Genomic DNA, 22,022 nt, shown 5'->3' with positions numbered 1-22,022 from the left:
GGCGGGGAGGCAATAATTCAAACAAACAGTTGCTTAGTTCACGCAGGGATGACATTTTGAGTCTCTTCGACTTCCTGATTTTGAAAACGTCCTCTTTCATTTCGATCCCGGACATTTACTGGTTTTCTAGTCGACTGGCTGGGAATTAATAGTAAACATACACTCAATCCTACAACCGAGCGCTACACAGTTAGTCAGTAGGCGGCCGTAATGATTGTGTCACTCACTGTCTGCGTGGACCAGCAGCACCAGACTGGCCAGAACCAGGAGAAGCGTGGCTCCCCTGGAGAGGGGAGAGGTCCGTCTGTGGCCGGGCACCATGGTCCAACTGCTGACACGCTCTCCTCGGTTCCCAAGGCTCCCACTGATTGGCTAAGAGCTCACACGATCATAGAGTAACACCTAGCAGAGAAGAAGAAGAAGAAAACATGAAACAGGGTGTTATTGTCACACGGTCGAGCAATTTCACCGACTGGGTCCGAGATTTCTCCCCTCCCACCAGGCTAAAGGGATATAAAAAGGAAATTGGTGACCTTACAAATTGCGTCAGGTCCACAATACTGGGAACACCTTATTTGAAAGCTTCTGAGCGTTGTGTTGCTATAGCATCACTGATGTTCAAGTCAGGCGCAAAGACAATTGACATTGGGCTTTTTTGACCCCACATGATTTACCGTCGCTATGCTACAACGAGGACTCTTTGGTCAAACCAAAAGCTTTTTCAGGTGACCCTGAAATGTTGACGATTGGTACCAACTGTGCGAATAAGTTGCAACTTGTCAGAAGGCTGCAATCCAGTAAAAAAAAAATATATATATATAAAAAAAAACACAGAGCAGTTCAGTCTTTGATAAAATTGTCTCCCTGACCTTTTCGTAAAAGGACTCAGGGTGTGAGAGCTATGAAGGAAGAATCCATGTAATTAATCATTATGCCACAGACACTGACATCTGTAGACTGACGTGTGTGTGAGCTGTATCTGTGATATAAACACATTGGACGAAAGAAATGTAACCATGCTAATTAGTCATTTTCGAACAACAGAGAGCACCTGCCTTTGACAAATGAACAATCGAATAACAAAAGACACCGCGTCTCTTGGTGACACGAGCCACACAAGCTCGCGTCACTCCTCCTTCGCTGCCATTGCCTGGACACAGCCAAACATCAACTACAATGGTAGCTGCACTGCCAACTTTGACACAGGTGTTTGTTTGTAGCCAGTCCGAGGCTAGAGTGCGAACGCATCACCCCCGATGAGTCTCTTCGAAAATAATTAGCCCGTCTTCAGTGTGTAGTCAGACCGCATGGGAGGGTATTTGCTGCGCAGGCTGCTGATAGTAAACCAAAAAAACTCCACAGCAATAACACCAAACTTTTGGCCGGAAGTCTTTAATATTGCTGTGGAACGTTGGTACCACACTTACGTGACCAAACTTTCCACAGAGCTGAGCCAAGTCCAGATCCTCTAATGGGCTTCGTATCGATGGGAAGTGACTCCTGGCCCCCGCACTTTCTATTTCTCCCCGGGAAGTTACAGTAGAGACTTGTCTATGGAACAGAAGGGGGGCTGTGCAGCACAATGCTCACAACTCTGACCCCCCCCCCCCCCCCCACCAGGACGCCGCTTAGCGACCAGGGGCCGCGTCGATCTCCACCCCTGGCTGCGCAGCACTCCCTTCTGCCTCGGCGCACAAACTAACGACAGTGGACAGAGAGAATTGTGCCTTCCTTCCTTTGTCCGCCACAAACGAACAGAGGAAAAACCGTGCTCTGCTGAGAGAGTTGGCTGAATGTTTGCTAGTCATGCAAACAGAACCGGCTAGGGATTGTAAACCCACCAACCTCTTATTCAATAGAATGTCTTTGAGCTTCTGGAAAACATACAGTGGTATATACAGGTACATTTGTTAAGAACACAACACGTTCATCTATTTGCCATTGGAGGTGCTCCTTCCTTTGAAGTGATTTCACAGCTAGCAACCTCCCATTCAACCTGATAACGACGATGAAAAAAACTCCCTTCTGTGTGCGCTTCCCAGCATTACCCTCATTTCAACAACATCGAAATTCCCCCATGGTTGAGACTCCCAAACCCTAGCAATTACAGACCAAACAAATGTTTGAAAAGTCGCCAAACCGTTTTCCAAGCATTCTAACATGTCATGATGTAAGCCTGGGAGATGGAAGCAGGGGGAAGACAAAGGAGTTTTGGGGTTTCAAGCATCTCAGGGCGTCAACAGTCCCCCCGACGCCGTCCCAGAAAAATGGCGGCGCTGCAGGAACACCTGAAGGCTGAGGCAGCTTTGGAGAACGAATACCCCTTTCATGCGAGCTTTCACATCAGACGGCTCGCGCTTCACTGATTCGATAAAAAAAGAACTCCCCAACTTCTGGCATCTAGTCACATCGACTCATGAAACATACATTGGGCTGTTTCTCACCCCCCCCTCCCTCATTGAACAGCAGCCTAAATATGGAATGGGAGGATGTGATTTGGAATTGGGATTCTTGTCGTTGGAAGCATGAGTGACGTGCCTATAGACGGAAAAACACCAGAATACCAATTCCCTCTCTCTCTCTCTCTCTCTCTCTCTCTCTCTCTCTCTCTCTCTCTCTCTCTCTCTCTCTCTCTCTCTCTCTTAAAATAACCCTCTCTCTCTCTCTCTCTCTCTCAAACTATTGCAATTTGCAAAGAGATGGTTTCTGGCCATTTTCACCTGCTGATGCTGCGTAGTCTGTCTGACCTGCGTGATCTTCCGAACAGCAGATGAATATGTTCTATCATATGGTGTTTGGAGCGTAATCTCAGACAACATTCCGTCGGTCAGACACCAAAGTGTATTAGAGGCTTTCAGGGAAATGATAGCCCACAATTCTACATGCTTAGACAGAGCTACTTGAGAGCACATCCATCCACGACTTGTTTTACTGTCGGTAGTTTGATGTGTAATCTTGCATAATCCCTTGAGCAAATTGATTGCTTTGTGTCGAACATAATACATGTCTCGGAAGCATTTTTCTAATCTCACACAGTGCCTTTTGGATTTGTCTACCATTAAAATGAGAGAGTTATGATGTTTTATATAGGTCTTCATCATAGGTGTGGGTGTGTGTTGTGTAGCCAGGCTCCTTAAATCAAATGGTTGGTGATGCAGCAGAGGCCATTACATCAAGATGCTAGCAAGCCCAAATTGGATATTTCTTGAGTGTAACTGAATAAATCCCTTTTCAATATCTGTTTTTACTATTTGGGCAAAATGCTTCGTTTATGATTCATCTAAAATTGCTTTCAGCATAGGTATCTCTCAATAACGTATTCATACTAGGTGTACAATATATTCAGCTATATTCAGGATATACAGAATGAAGATGGCTCCACCCCAAAATAGTTGCGAATGAATCATCTCCAATGGACTTCCACTGACCCGACCAAGAAACGCGGTTGTAAAAAGGGCTCACCGGCGCAACGTTTCAACTCGGCACAGAATCACTTCCAGTAGTCAGAGAGCAACCCCCTTCCAGCAGTGACACCGACCGCCCCCCGACTGAGCACGCGGCCCCCCCGCCTGCTCACTCCCCTCGTCTCAATGACATCCCTCCAAGGAGAGTTGCATGGTGGGAAGGGGGTGGGGGCAAAGTCAAGCACGTTTACAGCCCGCTGCTCTTCGGTTGGGGGGGTGGGGAGGAGAGTGTGATATCTTCTCCCGGCAGACGGCAGGGTTGAGAAGACGTGACTCCTCCTGAAGGGGGTAACCCCCCCCTCCCTGTGCCTCTTATCTCCTTATTTATTCGCTCGTCTCCCCGGTGGTAGGATATGCGCAAAGGGCCCTCGGAGGAGGAAGACACCTATCTGATGATGAGGGAGGAGGAGGAGAGGGAAACTGAGGATGGCGTCTGTAACCAATGTCTGGACGCCTGACTATGGCTGAGGTGGCTCCATTGCAGGACCGGCGGGTCGCCAAACCACGTGGGAGAGGGGAGCAGTCCGTTGTGTCGAATGGCACCTCCAGCAGGGGCCCAGGAATGTTTTCATTACTTTTCCGGGCACCGGCCAACCGGCGTGTCTGTTAAGCGGAGAAGCGCCACTCGCGGGCCTAATCTGCCCGGACAGCGGCGAAGCATCGAGAATCAGCACACGCACGCACACCCAATCATACGCTATCGAGAATCAGCACACGCACGCACACCCAATCATACGCTTATGTAAAACCTCCCCCCCCCCCCCCCACACTCCACTGTGTTCCGTTGCCATGTGCCGCATAACCGAACAGCACATCACCTCCGCCCACTCTCAGAGCCACGAGTGGCCTTGAGAGGAGTCGCGCAGGGGCTTCCAGCGCGGCTGGAAGTTACACCGAGGATTAAGAGCTCCCCTAAAGAGGCACATTCAGCACATTTCCCCCACCTGCCAACCCTCGTCTTGCTCTGCGGCTCTGCTAATTTGTTGTGACAGGCCAGTGGGAGTGCGGCGAGCATTATCAGGAAGACTTGGCAACATTCGCATCGGCCACGGCGCCTCGGAGGGAAAACTACCGAAGACGTAAAGAGACATAAGAGAACTCACCCCAGGATTAGAGAGCTAAAGAGAAGTCTGGGACCACTATTTTGTCAAACAGATGGACATTTTTTAGTTCTGCTCCGGTCATGGTATTTAACCTTATTTGAGCTTCTTCTAAAACAAAAACATTGGAAATGTTATCTCCGGTTCAGGCACACTCGATGCTAAATTTAAAAGCCGCATAATGCCAGCCAAATTAGTGTGTGTTTTCCCGTCAAACAAGACTGTATGGCCTGAGGGAAAAATCCAGAAGGCCTAACAATAACAAACAACAGCCAAGGCTTTGATTTGTATGCTCTAATGCACCTGATCGTTTTAATCATATCCCATTTACATTACCATAGTACAGCATCACTCCGGGGATGCGAGGAAATTAACATTAAAGTCATTCTTATGTGTTTTTGTTTGGGTTTTATGTTAATAATTGTATTGCTGAGTTTGCATTTCTTTTTTTTTACTGGTATTTCACACACAAACGTTAGGAAGCTATTTAGACTCTGACCCACTACAGTAGTGAAAGTCGGTCGCAGCCATTGCTTTCACCCAGTCGTTTACGATGTCGCGATTGTTTTCGAAGGGGAAAACAAAGGTGATATTCTTGTATTTATCTGATGCCGGCGTACTTTGAGGTGATAGCGTTCAATGGATTACCTCTCCTCTGAGTCCTGGGAGACAGAGAAGATCTGGGTCCAGCTAATTAGCAAGACTAGGAGATAATTACCCACGCGGAGAGCCTTCGGATGCAGCCTTGAGATTTACCTCGACGCATTCCGGGAGCGAAGCGACGAGCCCCACAGGACGTACTGTCGCAACGCACGCCGGCGAAAAGCTTGTCAAAGATTTATGAGATAACTTTGCCCCCCAGTGCAAAGTATCGGCTCCGGAGTTAATGGTGCGATTACACTAATGAGGTGGAAGCGGGGAGGTGGACGGTGGGGGTTGGGTGAGGAGTGACAAGTGGCAGGGCAGTGTGTGTGTGTGTGTGAGGGGGCTGGCGGAGGGGGGGGGGCCTTCATTACCAGGTGATCCCTGTGGGTGGACACCGGGCTGGTCCGGCCCCCTGGCCTCATTACGGGGGCCCGTCATGGCCGGCAGCACGGCTCTCTTGATCTCTTCCTCTCCCCCCCCCCCCCACCCCCGATGCCGGCCGGGCGGTGGATCAATAAGCCTCCTCAACGATGATCTGATGTGGGACGGGGCCGTCTGCTCCCGTCGCCGGGCGGGCTCGGGAGCAGACGGCTGGGGGAGAGAGAAACAGCCGTCATCAGACGGGCCCACTGGGGGTACCAACACCGACAGGCGTACGTGAGCCCACAGCAGACTCCAGCGGCCCGGTCAGAAGATTTTCACAACCCAAACAAACTGTCTTACCGCAGGAACTTTTAAGGAGCTCCAATTTCAGGTCCTATCAGCCGAAAGCTTGTGACAAATACCATAATTAGGAATGCACTGAGACAACGTACACAACACACTAAGGGGAAGTGAATGTCTGTCGAGACTAATTGGACAGGGGAAAAAACCCAGGGAGCGTGTCACTGTTAATCATTGTGAATCGCCCAACATTTTCCCGTTGCCAACCCCATGAAGCTTCAGCTAGTTCGCTACCCACGTATACGGTGTGAGCGCACGACATGAACGGCTGTCTCGATACTCACTCATACATTCCGACTGATTAATGGCGGGTTCGAAAATACGCACGAGTCCTTACATGACTGCACGGTAGGCGGCTGCTCAGACAAAGCATGAAGATGTGAAAGGGCGTTGTGGTCAGCCGGTGTCATATATTACTGCCAGCTCAACGTTGCTCAACTATTTCCGGGGGTGATATATTTCCAAGTAACAATGAGATTCATGACCATCTAATAGGATTCAAACTCTAAGCCAACGCAAGTTGGTATATTAGCTGCAGCAAATCATGCGCTGGCACAAACCCAGCCCTGACACAATATTAGTAAAAGTGTTTAATGTTTGTCAAATAGTGCCTGGAGTGCAACACATGTATCATTCTCTTTATCCCTTCATTGTAAATACGGGCAGATGTGCTGAGTTGGGAAAGGCAAAACGCACGCCTCTAACAGCTAATCCATACATGCACAGCTTTCAGCCCAGCCAGTTAGTGAGTACGGATGTCATAAAACTGTTCACGGGCCAGGAGATAATGGGAAAGGCTACTTTGCTACTGCGCCTAACGAATCCATTACCCGCCAACAAGTCGAACTCCAAAACATCATAAAACTGACATTCCAAAGATAGATATACTTGCGGTGGTGGAGTCTTCCTTTTTTAATGGCATCAGAGCAACATTGCTCGGTGCTTGATAAGCAACGACGGGGCGCAAAATGGATGCCCTTTTGCTGCTGTCAACGGTCGCATTCCTCTTGCAATCGTACCGTTATCAGCTCAGCAACCCCAAAACAAACAGCGTGGGTGACGAACGTGTGGATTCCTGCGTTATCTAGACGTTGCTTTACAATTCTCCAGACTCCCGGCTGTCTGAGTGTGGAGGATGGATAGGCTTCCTCCAGAGTCCTGTCCATCGTTAATGTGTTTGCTCTGAGAGGCAGGGGTCGGCGCATTGATTATCGGATGCCCTGCGATATTTCATTTCATCCCGATGCCCTTACAGTAGCCGTGGAAGTTTAATCACATCATGCAAAACGTTCATCTGACGCTTCTGACAGTCCTATTCATTAAGGCGCCACAATCAATTTGCTCAGGAAGCCGACTCGGCCAATCAAGACGTGCCATTTTGCCATTAAAACGACCGTCTCAATGCCCCCCCCCCCCCCCCCCCCCGGACGAGCTATCGCAAGCTTCACCCTCCCCCCCCCCCCCCCTTGGGCGAGCTTTCGCGAGCTTAAGGCGAGTTTACACGGCTGTTTGCGCGTCAATGATGCTTCACTCCGTTAACCTGCGCCTCGTCCGTTACTGTTTACAACGTTAGCTTGGCTACTTGTTTGGCGTTGCCTTTTCAGCGTGAGATATACAATGTGTGGCGTGAGAGCGTGAGAAATGGTTGAAATGCGTGTGTCACACGGCGAAACCGTGAGAGTTGGCAGGTCTGCGTTCGACATGGACTGACTTCATGCAGCGCTGCAGCCGGCTGACTTGAAACAGTGAATTCTGGTTAGACTTTTTGTCCGACTTGAGACGGCGCCAAGGCTAGGTCACTGTGACGTAGCCATCAAAGTACCGTGAGATCGATTCGAGAACTGCCGGTTGTGTAGCCGAGCGCATTTTCTCAAGAGCAACTGCACGGGTTCTAATGACGACACAGCTATTTCATGATTGGCCAGACTCACACACGACAACTTTGACGCGTTTTGTAATTATTCTCACACCTTCAGTTTCGCCAACGCTCAAATCAGGACCAAACTGTTTAATTGAATAAAAAATGTGTTAAAGAAAGGGTTTTAGTCCGCCCCTTCATTAACGGAAAGACTAAGTTTAATTATAAATAAAGTAAAGTAAGCAAACAGCGCTTGATCGGCCATGACTAACGTCAACGCAGCAAACCACGAGAAGCTGGAATGTCCGACTTCACAGAGCCGTTTTCAACTCCTCCCCGACTGCAAGCGGCTACTCTCGCCGGTCGTTTCATGCAGCCGCAGTCCATGTCGAACGCCCCTAATGTGGAGAAGAGGGTAAGTCACATGACTGTCACTGAGATCACAGTCGGTCCTATGTCAGATCGACAGCAAGAGGGAACGCCGCCAAGCGTGTGCGCATTACTGGTAAACAACAACAAATAAAGAACCGCTGAAAGCAGCGTGGGATGAAAATGAATCAAAGGCAGGATGAATAGATGCATCCAACTGAAATGAAAGGGGGGAGAAGGATCTATGGACGCCCGAGTCTCTCCGCTCCGCTGCGCCGCGGTGAGCGAGAAGGCCCAGCAAAGCCAAGCTATCGCACGGCCTATCGTCCGCAAATCCCCCAAACAGGACTGAAGCACCATTTTAGGGATTGGGGAGAGAGAGGGGAGGGGTAGGGGGGGTCTGGTAGCAAAAAAAAAAACTGTGACAGTAATACTAGGCTGTCACCGGCTAAAGAGAGAGCGGTGAGTAGCGGCCGCGGCGCGCGCAGCGAGGGGTCGCGCCGACCTGTCAGTCGTTTGTTTGGAGGACCGTACAGTCTCAATGAGGCCCCCCTGGGGGGGAGGCCCCCGCAGAACGCCCCTCGATCACGCTGAGGACGGGGAGGTTAGTGGCAGTCTTGATAGCCTGGAAGGCCCCAACCCTGTATGCCTCTCTCCTCTGAGGGAGAAGGAGTGGCATCTATCTCCATCAGGGGCTGTCAGGGAGCAGAAGAGAAGAGGGGTGGTGGTGACGGCCCCCCCCCGTCCCCCCCCGTCCACGGACCTGGAGACTGGGGAAGACAGCGGGTCGTCACCGACCTGCCACCTCGCCTGCCCTGACCAAACACCGGGGCCAGAATACAGTCACAACAGGCCAGGGCAAGACATCCAAAGACGGCTCTGTCGCACGCTGCCCCGAATAATTCATCCGAGTGAGAATGTGGAGTTCCAAAACGCCGGTCGCGGAAGGAGTAGCGGTGGTATTTCCTGGGCGAGCGACTGATCACTTCCTGTGGGGTGTGTGTGTGTGTGTGTGTGTGTGCGTGTCCCACCACCACACAAACGTACGCAGACGGGGAAGAAAGCTCTTTTCTCCTTCCCCCTTTTCTATAGTGTTCTCTCTCTCGCTCTCTTACTCTATATGGCAGCAAGTGAAGCCACTTAGATCCATGGCTATTAACACACACACACACACACAGACATACCATCAATAACCCATACAAACCCCTCTGGCAGGTACACTTTCAGAGATGGTTGGACCACTGTGGACATGAATACGACTTAATTACCAAGCGGACCCTCGAGAAGGTTTACACAAAAAAATCTCTCTCTTGACAAAAGAGGCAATTAGCATCCCAATGCTTTGTAGAGAGCTTCATTACCATCAGAACATGGGACAAAACATCAGCGAAACATTGTCAGAGTGACAGCAAAATGTGCCGTAATCATGCTGAAGTTCTAATGAGCAAATCAAACAAAAAGACAAAGTAAAGAAATTGCCTCCGCGGCGCATTCAGCTCTTTCATGAGATTCACACAGTGTGCCGATATAGGTGTGGAGTGAATTCCATTCCAAACATGAAAGAAGTGTACTGCAAAATGTTTATGTCTATGCAACACCTCTTACGGTTTCTGAAAAGACTCCTTAAACAACAAAAGAAGTGCCAACATATTACTTTGTGGGCTCCAAATTTGCTGGAGCAGAAAGCGCTTCAAAGAAAGTAAGAAATATCCCTGAAATCCCTTTAATTCAAGGCCGTAATCTTGGGGGGGGACACAACCCCCCCCAATATTCAAATCTGGTCAAAATGTCCCCCCCAATATATTTATATAAAATATAAATGTGATACGCTACGACAGGCAACGCACGCTGTCCGAAATTATCATTAAAAAAAAATGTGTCCCCCCCAATGTTGACTCCGTGGCTACGTCCTTGCTTTAATTGCAGTTATAATCTATGCTTCATGATCACCATACAGTATCTCAGGAGAAATATTTCAATTAGGATTTAGTCATCAGTTTATATTTGATAATGTATTAATATATGCAAAGGACAATATTTCAACTTGGGTCAAATGAATTTCCATTTTATCATTGAATGGGGAGGAATTCAGATTGCAGGCAATCACTACTTTAAACTGCTATTAAAATGATAATTAAGGTTCAACCCTCGGTTACAGACAAGTTCACATACCTGCAAAAATGAACTAGCACATCTGCATATCATGTCGTACATGGAAATGGTAAGTCAATCCAGTTTAACATCATCGACGTTGGATAGTAAGCTATTAGTCAAGTAGGTTATCCAAGGATCAATCCCCCCCGGACACCAGGGGCAGCCCAACCAAGGTCGGGATTAACCCGGTGGAAGTATCGAGGTGAAATTCAAACGCACTCCTGAATGGAAGTGCTCTGCTATGCTAATGAGTTCTTCAACACCACCGCAGTCTCTGTGACAGACCGCCAGCGAAAGCTTCAGCCAGACTCCAAATCCAGTCAGCCTGTGAGTCGCGTTAGGAGTTTGGCTTTACTGGGTCTTAGTCTGCTGTCCTTCCGTTCTGGTCCAAAGTCCAGAAAGATAAGAGCGATGCGCAAGGGTGAAGTCATACATCGAGGATGAGGGGGGCAACCGCGAGGGCTCTGGACTAGCGACTGCTTCACACGTCTCTGCTGGGCACGTGGCCAATACAAGTGGAGGTTGTCAAGAACATTCTGGAAAATGGGGAAGGTGGCCGAGGTGGTTCACCGAGTCGAGCACGTACCGTTACGGCTTTGATTCCGGTTCTGGCAATTTCCTCCATGTCTCCCCCTCCCTCTCTCCCTGTTTTCCTGTCTGCCTCATAATGTCTCTAGCTATATCAATAAAGCCCCACCAAAAAGGCTGAAGCTATAAATATCTATATAAAATTATGGGAAAACCAACTTCATTTTCACCAAATTTGCATTTATGAGTTCCCGCTCTCAACTGTTTAACGAGACTTGAGTTATGGGGGATGCAGCTCTTAAACAGAGGCTCGTGTGCCCTAGAGGCCGCCCAACTCCTCTCTACTACCCCCCCCCCCACACACACACCCCTCCTCTCTCTCTCTCTCTCCCTCTTTCCCACCTCTCCCTCTGGCCCTCCATCAGGTTGGCCCAGACAGGATTAAGAGACTCTCAGACTATCAGTTACCTAGAGTCAGCAGAACAATGTTCTGTTTCAGACAGTTGTTAGCTACTGTAACTCTTGTCATTATCCTCTGCTCTCTCTCTCTCTCTCTCTCTCTCTCTCTCTCTCTCTCTCTCTCTCTCTCTCTCTCTCTCTCTCTCTGTCTCTCTCTCTCTCTGTCTCTCTCTCTCTCTCTCTCTCTCAATTCAAAAATCCCTATCGTAAAAGGTTGGGTGAAAGCTGTAGAACATGTAGCAGATGACATGTGATTGGCAGGTCTACAGCTCCTCAGAGTAGACAGACAGACACAAGATGCTGGACAGGTTCCTTCTTGATTTGGTTACCAGTGGCTCAGAAAACTGCACGGGGGGATGGGGGGGGGGGGGGGAGCACTAGGCGTCAGTCGGCTGCCAGAGCGAGAGGATATGCCCTTCAAAAAACATTGTTGCATTAGCAGAACATGATTAAAGCGTGTTCCCATCAATCACAAATCGTATCAATCATTTGATTAATTCCGAAGGACTGACATCCAACGTCCTAATCAATTACGTTGAAAAATGAATGCTTTCTGCCTAATTTATTCCTAGCTGAGGATAAATTAAGCCAAATTTAGATATAAAAAAGAAAAACCATTTGCACAGCTTGCACATGAGACAATACAGTCCATTGGAAACACTGAAAGTCTTGCAGGACTAAGAGGGACAATGGCTTTTGCATTTGACAGCCATGTTCGAAGGCTGCTGCACAACCTTTCGAATGAAGGTCCAAAGAACACACACCGCTGAGGACTGCTTTCCCTCTTTGTCTGAAGGAACCCGAAGTTCCTTCGACGCCGCAATGTTTCTGTAGAAACCGGCCTGAAAGCAAGGGCGAAACTAATTGTGCCAAGAAACGACATTCGCAGCGACAGTCAACTTTGCGAGTTCTGTCTGCCTGGCTGTGGGAGACAAACTGTCCCTTCCCAAGGCTGCGTGCTACGACGATGGCCTGCATGAGAGCACAGTGCACAGCCGGAACCTGGACAGGAGAACGAGAGGAATCAGTGGCGAACGTACGAATCAAGTCAGTGTGTTACATGCCTTTTGTTATTCATTCAGCACAAACAGAACCATGGCAGATCGTTTAGCCTGATAACTAAAGGAAGCAATTAAAATGAACTCAGGCAAACGTCACAGTGCCATGCCTCTCAAAAGGGAGAATGGCGCTTTATCACCTTTGGCTACCGCTGTGCGGGGAGGGCGAGATAGATGTGTAAGAGCAGCGACTCAGAGGATTCGACCGCACGCGCGGACCGGAAAAAGAATGGTTATGCCTGCTTTGCATGTGAAAGTTGTCACTTTGTACATTTACATTTACATTTAGTCATTTAACAGACGCTCTTATCCAGAGCGACTTACAGTAAGTACAGGGACATTCCCCCTGAGGCAAGTAGGGTGAAGTGCCTTGCCCAAGGACACAACGTCATTGGCACGGCCGGGAATCGAACCAGCAACCTTCTGATTACTAGCCCGATTCCCTAACCGCTCAGCCACCTGACTCCCCCGTACATGGGCGAGGCAGGGGGAAAAAGAGGCCCAGATTCAAGGTGTGTTGCTGGTGTGGTCTGCATGACATCCTCAGACAGGTGGACCTTTAACACCAAAAAAAGTCATGCCGGACATGTCATGTTCTACTCGGTGACATAGCATGTCATGAGGTGTGTTGGTGTCAAAAGGTTCGATTGTCTAATCTGGTTCTTCGGCTGTGACAGCTGTTCGATTTTTCTTGTCTCCCCCTCCTCGAGCCACGGACATGGCCTTTTCGTTGACATTTCCTGCCACGACAGCTGGGGGCCCAACCGGGTTCATAAACACCGTTGAATCCACACCGCTAATTCTCCTCTCCCCAACCCTACCATGTCACAGACTTCCCCCTCCAACTGGTCACGCAGGGCCGAGTGACACATTCCCTTCTCGGCGTCCCTCCAGGAGGCTCGCGTCACGATCCCGGTGACACGGACCGCTCCCACGCGGGCCTTCGACGCCACCGAGGTGTCACCGAAAGCCAGACGATCCCCCCCCCCCCCACGCCATCTCCACTTAGCATACTTAAACTTTCACAACGAGGGCGTTTTGTTCAATCACACGGAGAGGTGGCATTTACAGTTTGATACGCACAGCGCATCTCCATATCCACGAACGCTGGGCAGACGCATCCCGTGGCGAGATGCTTTGCCGTTTTCCTTTTTTTCGTGCGTCAACTGGGTTTTCCCGGGTCCGCTGTGCTTTGTGAGGCAGAAGGTGCATAGGGCCCGTCTCAGGCTATAACTCCTGTCACAACAGTCATGCTTGTTCCACCCGTGCAGGCTCCGGAGACTTGTTCGGACTCGTCCCCAGAGCTCCAGTCGGCGCGCCAGTCAACCCCGGGGCGCGCCCGACCCCCGGGAACTTCACGGACGCTCCGACGGAAAGCGAGCAGCCCGAGACCCCATCCATCCCATGATGCCGCAGAGGATTTGAACCCAACGTTACGCCGATCAATAAGGTCGCCGAGAATGTGTAATAATAAATGTGCTTAATGGGCCTCTGAGAGAGAGAAGGATTGAGGGAAGTGCCAATTAAAATGGTCCTCGTGTTTGAAAATACACCTGCTAACTAAATGGTTGGCACAGATTCGCTGTGCTGGTTCTAAATGAAGAAGAAGAAAAACAAATATATATATATCAGAACAAAAACACCATATTCACCATAGAAGGAAAGATTACGGAGTGAAGGCGGCCAGCATTTCAAATGTCACGACGTGGCCACACAAAGAGCTGAGGTTGAGGGAGATTAAGTTACCCCAGGAGTCACACACACACACACACATGCACGCACAGGCACCATCTTCGGGTGACACCCGAAGCAACTGAGGCTTGAGAATCAAACAGTAATTAAATTCCATCTATTTTGAACTCCTCTTCTAAAGCTTGCCGTGGAGGAAAGGACTTTGAATCCCACACTTCAAAGAGACGAGAACATAAACAGAAATCCTCCCCTTCATAAGGAAACAAAATTACTGGTGTTACGGGAGCTTGGGTTTGGTGCACGTCCAACTGTGATAAAATGTTACACATAAAACCCAGGGCTGCAATCTATACTGGGTATAGATTGTCAGTGTGTGTGTTCGGTGTGTGTTTGCGTTATGCTCGCGTGCGTGCATTTTGGCCGTGTGCTCAAGTGCGAGAGCTTTTGCGGGCAGAGAGCGCGCGAGCGCGTCTTTTGTGTTCCTCAGACGACTGCTCTCGCCAGCGGCTCTGCGGTGGGACACATCCACCCAAACACGGAGGCAGAGTGTGAGCAACCGCTTCCACAACAATCAATTCATATCCGCTACAACACAACAACGGGCCCCCCCCCCCAAAAAAAAAACAGCTCAAATCCGCGAACCGCACAAAGACGGGATTAGCTCCATTAGCGTAGGAATCTCGGAGGCAATTAACCTGCGGCGAGCAAAGCCCTTTCTCGGATTCCAACGTGTGGCGCCGGCCGAGGCAGACTGCGGACGCCGGGGGGGGTTGTGACCGAGGAAGGGGGGCTGGAGGGAGGAGGCAGGAGACCCCCCCCTCCTTCTCCCCCTCCACCCCAACCCCCTCCCCTCCAATCGTAAAGCCCAGAATGTGAGGGTCAACAGGTGGGAGGGGGAGGGGGCAACCTCCGGCACTGAGGTGAAGACCCTGGGAGGCAGCGGAACAATGGCCCAGCTGAGCTGCCCATCTCGAGGGGGGTGTGGCGGTGTAGATGGACTCCCCCCCCCCCCCCCCTCCCCTCCGCTTTCCCCTCCTGCCTGTTCAGACTTCACCGAAACCTTCTTTCCCTCCTCTCTCTCTCTGCTCGGAGACATAATATCTCGCTTTGTTCTCCCTTCGTCTTCCCTTTCTCTTTCGTTGCTTTCATACCGTGGCACGGGTATCTGGGGGGGGGGGGGGCGGTGGTGGGAAGGGGGGCTTCCTGTGTGTCGCGGCCCCGAGAGCAAGGTGCAGCAACATGTAGGCCAGACAGACAGAGGTGAACGGCGACTTCTCTAAATGAATGACTAAGAGACTGTGGAGGTAGTGTGGGATTAGGCGGGGGACAATGTCCCGGTTGAAAGACCTAAGCCTATCTGGCAGAAATGTAATCGCTCCCCAGAGAGGTCCACAGTTCTCCGATGAACAAAGTAAGACAGACTAGCTTGTTCAGGGCGACCTGTCACAATGGGACACCTCTGGTTTGCCTGTTCGGTTTAATAATGCAGGTTTGTTAAAGTATTCATTTAGCATCGTAACAGTCATACATCCACTGAATGTATAATGCATGAAATCTCAGTGAGTATTTTCTATTCACAAAATAAACTCACTCATTAAAACAAAAACTCACTCCCCCCAAAAACGAAATCCTAATAAAAAGAATTTTAAGGAAATAATTGTCGGCCTCTTGAGAATAATTAAAGCAACAGAAGCAGGACTGTTCTGGAAATGAATTCCTCTGAAATGTGCCTTCACTCAGCAAATTAAGAAGATAAAACTTCCATAATACGTATTTTGGTTTTTCCAGTTTTGAAAGTGGTCTTGTGAGAGGACAAAGGCGAGGGAAGAATGCGAGAGACTCTATACCTCGTGGTGACACCAACGCAACGCTGGGAGCTCCAGGCAGACACTTGAGGGATGCTTTAAGCTGTATTGCACTGAGTATGTGCGTGTGTGTTTGTGTGTGGGGGTGGGGGGTGGGGGGGGTCAAGCGAACCAGGTGGTCGTGCGTTGCTGATATCACCGCTAATCAACACATTTAAGACCAGGATTACAGAGACTTTAGGCAGCCTATATCAAACATACTGACATAGTTGGTCATTTAGAGTCATCCCTTTCCATAAACTGTTTGTTTCATGAATTGTACGTTTTTCAGTCCAAAAAGACATTAGACCCAAGAAAGAAAGAAACTTTTCAGCCATGGGTTAAGAGGTCCACTTACCCATATCCAAATCCAAAGGAAAAGTAAACAGCTCTAGAGATCCTTTAAAGAAAAAAACACGAACAAAAAAAACAAAAAACGAAAAAACAAATTTAAAAGGAAGAAGAAAGTCTTGGAAAGTTATTCCTCAGAGGCACATCACATTCTGGGTCCGAGCTCCAGAAGCAGAGCGCTTCGGATCGTCCGCCTCAGAGAGAGAGAGAGAGAGAGAGAGAGAGAGAGAGAGAGAGAGAGAGGGAGACTGGGAAGCCGGGACTGTTTGGGGCTGGGCTGCTGCAGGTGGAGGGGGAGAGTGGCAACTAAGACTGAGCTACTCTGCTTCTCCGGTCTGACTCGTCTAAAAGCAGGGGCCCCCTCTGGCTGTGTGGCCGCCCTCAGGTCCCTCCGGCGGGGGTGGGTGTGGGTGTGTGTGTCGGGGTGTGTCGGGGTGGGGAGGTGGGGAGTCGTGCCGGGGTCAGTGGTGCCGATCCCTCCTGGGTTCGTGGTGAATAGCCCTCTGAGCGGGGCCAGCACAGGCAGAGCCAATCTCGACATGTAAAGTCGCAGGTGTTAAGTTACACCTGAGGGGTTGGGGTTGGGGGGGGTGGGGCTACCGGGGCCTGGCCAATGGGTGGGACTCTCGAGGGTTCAATTCTACACAGGTAGAGCCTGACTCCTCACACTTACCCCCCCCCCCCCCCGCCCACTCCTATTCAGCAGCCGGCAGAGTGACAACAAACACGTAGGAAACCTACAGACCGAGGGGGGGGGGGGAGGGGAGCCCAGCTTATTTGACTGGAAACAAATAAAGTCACTGAACAAGCCACACAGCTGTCGGAGGGAGGATGTTTTTCCCACCGAACGCACGCAGCTCTGCGACACCGTGTTCCAATCACAATGGGATGAAAGGCGGAGCGATCAACAGTGTTAGACGCGCGGCACCGCTGTTTATTTAAGGAGGGGAACGGGGGAAGTATTCAAATGAAAAGCGCCTTCAGCCAGAAACTCAGGCCGGGGATTGTCATGGCTCCGCATCCAAACACAAACAAATGCAATGCCGTTTGTTTGACGTATCAACCTTCAATAACAAGGGAGGGTTACTTACCCTCATGCACTTAGCCTAGCCGTTGGAAAGAGTCAATTTTTCCATATTATCTTGGGCCATTACCGTGGCATACTTTCAAGCATGGCTATGACGACAACGCAATTTCGCTAATGTGTGGAGCGCAACGATACTTAACTGATGGATACGACAGATTTCAGCATTATCCAAAGCAGAGAACAAAGCTATTAGCATAGCATCACCGCACAATCAGTGTGTGTGTGTGTGTGTGTGTGTGTGCGCGTGTGTGGGGGGGGTCCTGGAACTTCAATGTCCAGAGTTTATGAAACGAAACAGAAGTACCGCAATTAACTCGGAATGCGAACGACTCGGAACAAGACGTGGCCCACATGCAGTGTTCAGGGAACAGCACTTTGAATCACTTCCCCTCCGAACACGAAGCCACCCTTACAAGAATGCAATTGTTTTCGTTTGCGGGCGGTTCAAAGAATGGCCTGGTGTGAGCTGTTGAATATGCATCCCTGCGTTGTTGCGCGGCGTGGGGATCACTGTAGTGAGTGGTGTTTCTTTCCAAAATACAGGCCTCAAAGTGCCATAAGAGTCCCCAGTAAATCAGCAATCTCTCGCTCACGTCCGACCACGACTCAAACAAAGCCTGCCTGTAATCCCGCTGAATCATTCAGATCCGGTGGCCCAAGGATCCGTTTCAACTTAATATCAGAGGAAACCATTTCAAAAGCAAACTCCTAGCGTTAAACTGAGAGATTATTTATGATTACCGCTGGATGAATTCGACCAATTTCACAGGGGCTTGAACGAAACATCAAACAAGTTGTTGGTCCCCCCCCCCCCCCCCCCCTTGAAACGTGACCACCTGAAGCTGCCTTGCTCGTACGATTACAGGCGTGAAGCTCTCTGTGATGACTCTTCCATAGTTTGGGCTTTCATTAACCACGCGTGGGGCCTGGAAATCCAATTTAAGTGTTGAGCGTTTCACCTCAAGTTGTTTGCTGTGAGGAAAGGGAATCCTTCGCCAAGACAACTCCAGTCACTGTTAGACTCCTCTCAGGTATTTGAAATAACAGTGAGGAAATCCACTCTTCAGTTAAGGAGAATGTACACTAGTAAGGGGTTCCAAACACGATTGGAGTACACATTGTTTGGTCTGGGAGTGGAGCATACACAAATGCCTGCACAGCCATTTACGGACCGTACCGATCATCACCTACACGACATTACAACATGTTTACACTAGCGCTCATGCAACATACTTTCATTCCATTACACAGAGTGCTCCCTTCACTAGATAGTGTACAACCTTGAAAGACTCTACCCTATCCAACTAAAATTGTATTACTGGAGGCTATGAAAAAAAAGAAAAAAAAAAAGAAGCTTTTGTTAGGAATTGAAATGGTCTGTAGGAAGATTAGGGATGCCTTGCCCACTAAGCTTTCTGCAGGAACAGAGATGCCGATAGCTTCCTCTTAGTGAGATCACAACCGCTGCTTGTCAATATGGCTGGTAATAGCTTAGGCAACGATTGTGGGTGCGAGAGTAAAACCCAGCAACACACTGTTTTCCGCGCGTGTGATGTGAATTCCGGTGTGTCGGCGCCTGCATGCGTCTTGTGGACGTACAGTATGTGTCAAGGGTTTAGAGAGAGGGAGGAAGGGAGAGGAGGAAGGATAGAGCGAGGATGGGGGTGGGGGGGTTTGGGAAACAATGAACGTTCTCTATTCCACCGACTTGGCTGACTTTGCATGTTAGTCTCTTAGGTGCAGAGGATGCGCGGGCGTTTTGGAGAGCGGCAACGACAAATCTTTTTTCATCAGCGACCCCGGGAGGTATCGACAACGCTGGAGATGCATTTAAATAGCTGAATTAAGGCAGGGAAATTAGTCGGTGTTTTTAAGGCGCTTAGGTGCGGCCCCCCGAGAAGCATCTGCTCGCTCCGTTGTCTTGAGAGGCCGTCGAGGGCGCAGCGAGGGCTGTGTGTGAACGCGCCCCGGCAGGAAGTAAGAGGGGTCGCGTTCGGCATCGGGATTGTTACGAACAGCGGCGCAATGGCACTCAACGTCTCAAGTAAATCAGGTGGCGGAAAGATCCGGAGCTATTAGTTAGCGTACCCTACTGCCACAATGCTAGACTTAAGGAAGCTAAGGCGGAAAAACAAAACGATTAGCCTATTTTATTCACTTTCTCACTTTCCCAGCATAATGTATTGGAGTCTGGGAAATGGAGGTTTATGTGCGCACACAAACGCACTCCCGCAAATGGCGCCCAAATGCGTCTGAGTGCATCACATGCTGCTCCTGTGATGGCTGTTGTTTTTACCCCCGGCGCCCCCCTCCTCAGAGTCCCCCTCGTTACGAGGCCCCAGCCTCGTCGCTCTCGCCGACTCCGCTGTGTTAATTCCCCGTGTTGGTTCTGAAGCCAGCGGGAAGACGCGAGCAGAACGAGGGAGAACCCAGAGCCTTCGAAAACATTCTGGCGATTTCTCCCCCGAGGAACCACAATAACGAGACGCTCCGCCGCCCGTGTAGAAAGCCGGGACGGGAGGGAGAGCCCCGCCGTGCAAAGGTAGCCTTGACGTTCAGGAACGGCGCAGGAAGGTCACCGGTGGCGTGGTGCTCAACTCGGGTGGTAAACAGCCTGATGCCGTGTCGAACGCGCAAGCTTAGTCGATGGAAGGAGCGTGGACCGCATGTGTGGGCGTCGCTATATGAGGTTACCGAGAGCAAACTGAATGTGTGTGAGTCATGGAGGGATGGGCTATTATCTCTCAGAGAACGCATTAACATTTCCTTGCTTTAATTACAAATGCGGCCTCCCTAGCATGCCAAAGGCATCATTAAGGGTCTGAAATCTTTCCTGTTAGCTCTCTGTCTGTTGAAGATCTTCTCGGATGGACCATTACACACATGCACACACACACACACACACACACACACACAGTCCCGGAGAGCCTACACTCTAGTCATCATGACACTAATCTCTACTAGTCTGTTGATTCCTGATTCCTCAATCACTCATAAACAGGGAAAAGCTATGAAATCAATTAATTCCGGAGGAAAATATTGATATTCAGCTCATCAAGGGACCCTAACCTTGAGATCTACGTTGCTAAGTATCAACATTGGTATTCATTCGGGTGCGTTGGTTGGCTCTCAGGAACAGTTAGTAGGCATGGAAACCCAAAACACCGAGGGCAATAACACTGATGAGGAGTGTGTGTGTGTGTGTGTTCTCTGGCTGGGTGGGGGGAGGGAGGAAGGGGGTTGGGTGTTAACAGACATGGGGGATGTGCTTTGCAGCTAATATTCACAATGACTGTACACAATACGTGATTCGGTGACGAGGCCGGGGGTTGTGGCATTATGCGGCATTATGCCTCTCACCGAGTCGAAAGCCCTCGCGAACTCCAGAGACATCAGAGGGTATTCATCGGCGACAATTAGTTCCGAGCTCAGAGCGCCCAGTCCGCACTCCACCGCCATCCACCATGATGATATTGACGGGGGGTGATTCATAACACCCACATCGTCCACCGCTGGCGGGAGTGGGGGGAAGGGGCGAGGGGGATGTTTACAGTCTGGCCCATCACAGCAGGTGGTCTGAGCACCCACCACCAGGAGTCCCCAGGAGAGAGAGAGAGACAGAGGAAAACAAGGAGAGAGGGAGAGCGACGGAGAGACACCGAGAGACAGGAATAGAGAGAGAGAGAGAGAGAGAGAGAGAACAAAGACAGAGAGGGAAAGAGAGAGAGAGAGTGAACGAGAGAGGAACAGAGAGAGAGAAACAAAGAGAGAGAGGGATAAAGTGGTAGAAACCTGCCACACCCTTGGCGTTTCATTTTCCAATTGGTTTCAAAAGACATATCAAGTCAAGTTCCGGAATAGTCTTACAGTCATTTACTGTCACTCTCATTTACTGCTTGCAGCTCACAATTAACTAATTTGGTTAAGATTGACTTCTTTAGAAACACTTAAACTCAGTAGCTTCTAATTCACTCAAACCCATGCTCTTCCATTAGACGAAACATTGTTACGTTGCAGGGCGAAAACAAAAGTTAGTTCTTCATGCTTGAGAACTTTCTGGAAACCCAGAAGACCGTTCCTCCTTGATTCCAAAATATGCTCTGCCGAAAGATACCGAGTGAGCCGATAGGTCGATATCACATTCAATCAGCGTGGTGACAGAGTTCTGAAAGTTACCGTGACAGTCAATCTGTGACAGTTACTGTGTTCGTCCCCTTCTGACTGTGACAAAACAGCACTCCCCCCCCCCCACCCCCCTCTCAGCATCTGTGTGAGCTGCCGTCTGCTCGTCAAGCTAACCGGACACAGTGGGGGGGGGGGGGGGGGCTCCTGTCACTGTTGCGGTCTTCAAAAACTTTGCATCGGCCCTCTGAAAGACCTCCGAGAGAGGGAGAGATACTTCCGTGAGATAGAGAGAGAGGCCTCCAAGAGAGAGAGAGAGGGAGATAGAGAGAGAGAGACCTCCAAGAGAGAGTGAGAGAGAGAGAGACCTTCGAGAATGAGAGAGAAAGAGAAACAGAGAGAGAGAGAGAGAGAGAGAGAGGGAGAGGGAGAGAGAGAGAGAGAGAGAGAGAGAGAGAGAGAGAGAGAGAGAGAGAGAGAGAGAGAGAGAGAGAGAGAGAGAGAGAGAGAGAGAGGGAGAGGGAGACCTCCGAGAGAGAGAGAAAGAGAGAGACCTTCGAGAATGAGA

At 49.9% G+C, this 22,022-nt stretch overlaps 1 protein-coding gene across 1 annotated transcript in view; it reads right to left on the bottom strand.

Moving 5' to 3' along the window:
- ptprfa (protein tyrosine phosphatase receptor type Fa) overlaps positions 1–20,791 on the bottom strand; it is an 85,275-nt gene extending 64,484 nt beyond the window's left edge. Inside the window, 3 exon segments of the mRNA XM_062452237.1 lie at positions 228–372; positions 13,180–13,377; positions 20,693–20,791. Of these exon segments, the coding sequence (XP_062308221.1) occupies positions 228–372; positions 13,180–13,377; positions 20,693–20,791 (442 nt within the window).
- Between the last annotated feature and the right edge of the window lie 1,231 nt (positions 20,792–22,022).

The sequence above is a fragment of the Osmerus eperlanus genome, chromosome 26 (genome assembly GCF_963692335.1).
Source record: "Osmerus eperlanus chromosome 26, fOsmEpe2.1, whole genome shotgun sequence".
Lineage (NCBI taxonomy): Eukaryota > Metazoa > Chordata > Actinopteri > Osmeriformes > Osmeridae > Osmerus > Osmerus eperlanus.
Note: the sequence above shows the minus strand (reverse complement) of the source record. Positions and strands in the feature narration are given on the sequence as shown.